Here is a 6345-nt window from a genome sequence, read left to right on the forward strand (position 1 = left end):
GCGCTGATTTGTGATGGTAGCTGCTGTTCGGTGGGCGCAAGATGGTCTCTTCTTATACCGCCATGCCCACGAACAGCAGCCAGGACTCAGTCTAGTTGAAGGTTGCAGGTGGTTGTGTCTTGAATGACTTTTACTTTAGGATCGCCCTGGTCTCCCCATATTTTCCCTACAACAGTGACTTCTTTGGAGAGTCTATAAGAAGCTTGTCTTATCAGATTCCCCACATTCCTTCTCTCATTGTTTCCTTAACTTCTGTACTAGGAACTGGAGCACTTTTGCAAGAATATCGCTGAGTTAGGTGTCGTTCTGGTCATGTCACATCAGAGGCCTGTGTTGTCGGGTGTTTTCATCTTTAGTGTCTGTGATTTTTAGATTGTATATAGGAGTGATTATATTTAAATATAAAGTGAAAGTGAAGTGAAGTGAAGTCGCTCATTCGTGTCCGACTCTTTGCGACCCCGTAGCCTGTAGCCTACCAGGCTCCTCTGTCCATGGGATTTTCCAGGCAATAGTACTGGAGTGGGTTGCCATTTCCTTCTCCAAGGTGTCTTCCCAACCCAGGGCTCGAACCCGGGTCTCCTGCATTGTAGACAGACGCTTTACCGTCTGAGCCACCAGGGAAGTCCAGATATAAACTACCAGTAGTCAAATCTTTTGAATATTCTCATTTTAACCTCTGGGACAGCTGACTAAGATAACGCGCACTGGCCCTTCTGCTTGGGAAACCAAGAAGATTCTGGCTGTCTCCTTTGCTCCGCTGATCCAGCCCTGCCAGTCCGAGTCCGGGAAGTCGAGGCTCGTCCAGTTACGTGAGTGCAGAGATTCTTCCTTACCTTTTAAATCTTTTTACTCTTTCCAGAATTTGAGAGAAACAAAATTCATCAGGAACCTTTTAATATTAAAGACCATTTTTCCACTCACTGAAGCCTTAAAGTTTTACAAGTGGTTTTTTAAAAATCACTTGAAATCATTGAAAAATTATAATCGGTTTTTAGCTTATTTTGAGTTATTTTAGGTCATTTGTGCTTAATATTCAAGGGTGAGAAGACGCTCTCTAGAAAGAGAAGAAATAGAAGAGAAGCATGAGCTGAGGCAGGTGACTCAGCTGGAGGACCTGATGTGTGCAGTCAGGTTGTGGGAGGCACTGGCTGGGCAGGTGCTTAGACCTGAGTTCATCATGTAGGTTGTGGAGCCTGTCCCGTATTTTAAATAAAAGATGTGGCACCTCTGGACTCCCTGGTGGTCAGGGGAAGATGACTTTATTGAGTGCTTGCTTCCCTGAAAATGCCTTCAGAACAAGTAGGCAGATGTGACCTGCAGTGGGGAGGGCACTGCTGTCCAGAGCCTCTGCAGAGTTTTGGAAGGTGAGGGCTCAGTCCGGACCTGAGACCAGTGTCTTGGTCACGCTTGGACAGGATCATGATGGGGTGGAGGGCACCAGAGATGCAGCGTTTAAGGCCAGGGCTTCAAAGCAAATGTGGCCCAGTGAACAACTATGATGCTATTTAGGGTTCCTGAAGTGAACCTTCCAGTTATTTGTAACTGTATCTCCTAGGCCAGAGGTTCCTAGACTAGTAGAGTCACGTTGATGAGGGTCAGCTTTTGGATGGATCAGATTGTGGGCAGGAGCCAGTCAGGAGACCCTTGGGATTTTCCAGGCAGGAGATAAAGACCAAAGCTAAGATGCTGGGCTTCAGAGTGTCAGGGACTCAGGAGGCATGCAGGGCCTTTCTGAGGAAGGATATGGGAGTCAGAGCTGGCTGGCATGTTGTGAAGGTGGGTGTGTGGGAGGCTCTGACCCCAGTCAGGCTTGGATTGGAACCCAGGGAGCCTCTGGCTGCTCTGTGTTACCTGAGGCCATGGGATGGATGTCAAACCAGTCATCAATAGGCATAAGCAGAGGGGAACCTCTTTAGGGAACATGCCAGGCTGGGTGGAAGAGGAAGAGGCAGCAGGAGAGGCTGGGGCCAGGGGGAAGAGGTGGCTTCCACCAGTGGCATGTTGGGGTGAGCTGGAGGCCAGAGCTGGCCGTCGGGAGGTCTGAAAAGGCATCCTTGGGGGTCACAGCAGGAGGAACGCCGAGTGGCATTGGAACAGGAGCTGTGGTGGGGTGTCTAGGAGCAGGTGAGTGCCAGGGCCCCTCCCGTGTGCTGACAAAGGAGCCTGGGGTCCCTGTGGGGCCGCGAGTGCAGAGCCAGTTCTGTGAGGGCCTCTGTGGTTTGGGTAAGAGACACTGCAGGCAACTGGAGCCCTCTCTATAGTGTGGGTTATTATTTTTTGGAGAAGTTAGGTTCGGGGGGTAGAAAGTGAAGCTCATTTTCAGTTTAATGTATTTAAAACATAATCGCTAGTAATTCTTCTCCCCTCAGAAAAACCCTTATATTGCCATGTAATTTAATTACCAGATTTTATTTTTCCTTGATGTGCTTTGGGAATTTTGTTCCTAAAAATGTTTTGGAACTGCTTGTTCTCTACTTTAATAAAAAAGGAACAAATACTTAAATTTCTGAAATACTGTGAAAATACTAAAATAGATAAAAGAATGCTGGAGCCCGTGGTCTCTGTATTTCTGCTAGATGAGAGAATGCATCAGTGAACACAGCAAATAGAGAAATGAAGCCAGATGCCAAAGGACCAAACCCTATAACCCTGGTTCTGATTCTTCCACTGATTGATTATCTGAGCAGTGCTGCTTCCTTTTCTTATCTGATTTAAGGGCCAGTTTATTTGAAAATATGTTGTGAAAAATACCATATGAATGCAAATTAAAGCACAGATAACATTTGTCTCCAGCCGTCTCCTGGTCTTGTCATGTGTTTGTAAATATGCCAGTGAATGAAGATGAGGTTATAATTTTCTCAGCTGTCTAGACCTTGTGATCACGAAGGTGAGGCTGAGTCTTGTTCTTTGCACGCAGCACCGCTGGCGGTTCGCAGCCTCCAGGACCTGGCACGCATCGCCATCCGGGGCACCATTAAGAAGGTCATTCACCAGGAAGCAGTGAACAAAAATGGAAATGGACTGAAGAACACTCCCAGGTTTAAACGAAGGAGAGTTCGCCGCCGCCGATTGGAAACGATTGTCTTTTTGGACAAAGAGGTCTTTGCCAGTCGGATCTCCAACCCCTCTGATGACAACAGCTCTGGAGACCTGGAGGAGGAGCGGCGGGAAGAAGAGGCGACCACCCCACCGGACGCCAAGCCTGAGGCCCCGGTGAACTTCCTGCGTGAGAAGGTCCTGAGCCTCCCTCTGCCAGACCCCCTGAAGTACTACCTGCTTTATTACAGAGAAAAGTAGGTCTGTGGTTCAGGGGAGGAGACCCAGTCTGCCTGGAGGGCCACCGGAGCAGGCGCACTGGGGACCGAGGGGCTCCTCTCTGCAGCTCGTCTGTCCTTGACTGTCCTCTAGAGCGCTCGTCCCTCAGTCTGACTTCCGTGAACACAGTGCACAAGTTAAGAATGTTTTCTCAGGAGGGCGAGAGTCCCCTGGAGGAGGCACTGACTTCCCGCTCTCAGGGATCACTGAGGTCTGTGTGTGGAGGCTGCTGGGACACTGTTCCTTACACGGGAGACACTGCATCAAAAAGGAAAACTGAAGTTGAAATTAACCTGTGTTGCTTATAAAATGTGAGACAGAAAGCACAAGTTTTTAACTGTATAAAATCTTTTCTGAGTGGGACACGCCTGTGCCCAAGTTTGAATTTTATAGTATCAACCTTTTAATTATTGGCACTGAGTTTCACTAAATAAGTGAAATGGAGTGAAAGTTTCATTAAATCTTTCAGTTATCTCGAGTGGGGAGACACGGAAAAGCCTTCCCTTATTTTAAGTAAATTAATGAAATCTTATGTGAGTTGTCACTTGTAGTTTAGAAAAAGAAAAATTGTGATGGGGGGAGGAATGAAAGTATGAAATTGCCAGGTTTCTTTGTGGAATTGCAGAAGATTTCCAAGGAGTTTTTTGTGATACCTTTGTTACCTTTAAAAGAACCGGTGTTGCGTAATACCATCAAAGAAAGTCCTGAAGAAGGAAATCAGTGTCATGTTAAGAAAGAAGCTGCATTGCTTGTGCCACAGTGACAGAGATGGTCATTGATTCAGCTTTGAGGTGACAGTTTCTGAGGCTCTGTCCTCAGAGCACATGGAAGGTACTGGCTACAGAAAGTAGATTGGGAATGATGTGGACAGCCGTGGATTTTTCTTCTGTTGGCTATTTTTCTGTAATCACATTATAGTACTGACTCATAGATTTTATCTTTTATAATTCTGGAGAAAAAGATTGGTTAGTTTTGTAATTTTTTTTTAAGAACAAACATAAGTGATCAGTAGCTCTGTCGAAGTAGAGTGGCTTCACTCAGCAGTGATACGTGCAGTCCGTCTTCTCCAGGCTTGTATGTCGAGAGCTTCCTGTCTTATCACGTCCCGGGTCTTGAAGCAGAGGCCATCCTGTTAGTCAGGTGGCAGGATGTTTACAGGTGACACTGCTTCTTCCAAAACATTGGTTCTTGTCAGACTTGGCAATTTTATCCAAAGACTAGTATAAAATCTTAATAGTAAATCCAAAATCATAGTGCTGATGGAAGATTGATCATCCAGATTTTACGATTAATTTTATCCCTTAGCTTCTGAAATGTTGTTGGAGTTCAATGCCTTTGTGGTTTCACTAGCTTCACTGAGTTCTATTTTTTTTTTAATTTATGCTTTTTTAAAAAAAAAAATTGAATCATTTTATCATAGAATATTTTGTGCACGCATAGCTGGGGAAATGTGTACAGTGCCCTAAATTGGTAGTTAAGCTATTATAAAGAAGGCTTTTTCATTGCTGTGCTTACCTGCCTTTCACTGGAAGTCAAGCCTCATTCTTTCAGAGATAGAAGCATGAGTCATGTTTACTTGCTAAGGCTTCTGTTTGCAGATCTTGTTGACATTATTCTAATTGATTTGTAGAGACCTCTGCAGCACATGGACATTTTTGGACATAATGTTAAATAAGTGATATCTGAAATCTGGTGTTGTTAGGTGGCTTGACTGAATTTTTTTCTATCATTGTGTATGGATTTCCCTATTTTTTCAACCACATTTGCCTTCATGCTGGATTGTAAAAACTCTTTACAATGCATAAGACATTATTTTCCCCTATATATGTTAAACCCTTCCTAACATTTTGTATCTACATGTTGGTTTGTGACTTTTACACCAGAATTTGGTTAAAAAATATATATAGATAGATAGATACTGAGTATATGTGAAATAATTTGGTGTTGATCTATATTATAAACATAAAAGAGAGTCATCAGTGAGCTTCCCCATGTATCAGCACCTTTCTCTAGAGTTCAGTATGAGTGCTTTCTGTTTTCACAAACAGATGAATTATATATAGTCTGTGTTGTCTGCAAGCTTTGCATTGTAAACCATAGACATTGGCTGACTTTTATGTTTTGAGTAGTCTGTATTTTTATATGTGACTTTTGTCTTGAAAGTAGTAAAGCCATAGACATGTGCAAAACAAATAATAAATTTATATATATTAAGTATGTTGTATAGAAATCAGCTGTGTACTTAATATTTTTGCCAGTCTGGAGCTTTCAGGGGATTAATGCAAGAAATAGGAAACGAAGACTTTAATGAGCTGATATTCAAAAGATTCCAATAAAGGTCATTAAGACACTTTAGCCTTCTTGGAATTGCTTTTGTTTCCTGTGTGGAATTAAAATTCTTGGCTACTTTTTTTTTCAAAAAATCTTTTAAAGTAAGCTTTAAAAAGTTAGGATCATGTGTTTTCTTTCACTGTATTATTGCTGAATTCTGTACCATTTTAGCACTCTTGGGGGGCCTGATTTGTAATTAAACACAGGAAGTCTGAATAGACAAAGTCAGACTATGTGAACATAGGTGTCTGTAGAGTGTCTGGTTAGTTTTTTGGTACGATTTTCCCATATCGTGAAAATATTAAATAAAAGATAATCGGACAATGGCAGCATATCTTATAGGGCCATAGGGGTGAGGGTGGGGTTTAGGTGTAGGGTTGGCTGGGGGTCAGGCCAGGGCCATGGTCCAGATTTAAGGTCGGGTCCGAGAGTTGTGGTCCAGTATGTTTCAGTTACCAGCATCTTCGTGGTTGAGAGACTTTCCCTCACAGCCTTGTGGCTTGCCAAGAGAGACATTAATACTCTAAGCATTTGTGTATCCCCCTTCACACCAACCATCCAGCGCTCTGTGGCCCTGCAATCCTTTGGCCTCCCAGTTGTTACAGACTTTTGACACTCATTAAAGACTCAAAGTTATGGGAGCAACTGGGCCTCTCCAGGGGAGGTTCACACTGCAGTTTGCTGGTCTTAGGGAGCCAC

The 6345-nt window shown here is 43.8% G+C and overlaps 1 protein-coding gene across 3 annotated transcripts in view; it reads left to right on the top strand.

Moving 5' to 3' along the window:
- Window positions 1-5670, top strand: part of PCMTD2 (protein-L-isoaspartate (D-aspartate) O-methyltransferase domain containing 2) — a 30397-nt gene extending 24727 nt beyond the window's left edge. For all 3 annotated transcript variants that reach the window (XM_027559253.1, XM_027559254.1, XM_027559255.1), the window contains exons 5-6: window positions 686-809; window positions 2918-5670. In XM_027559253.1, coding sequence (XP_027415054.1) covers window positions 686-809; window positions 2918-3297 — 504 coding nt within the window. In that variant the 3' untranslated portion in view covers window positions 3298-5670. The remainder of the gene's footprint in view (window positions 1-685; window positions 810-2917) is intronic.
- The last annotated feature ends 675 nt before the right edge of the window (window positions 5671-6345 follow it).

The sequence above is a fragment of the Bos indicus x Bos taurus genome, chromosome 13, assembly GCF_003369695.1.
Source record: "Bos indicus x Bos taurus breed Angus x Brahman F1 hybrid chromosome 13, Bos_hybrid_MaternalHap_v2.0, whole genome shotgun sequence".
In the NCBI taxonomy this organism is placed as follows: Eukaryota; Metazoa; Chordata; class Mammalia; order Artiodactyla; family Bovidae; genus Bos; species Bos indicus x Bos taurus.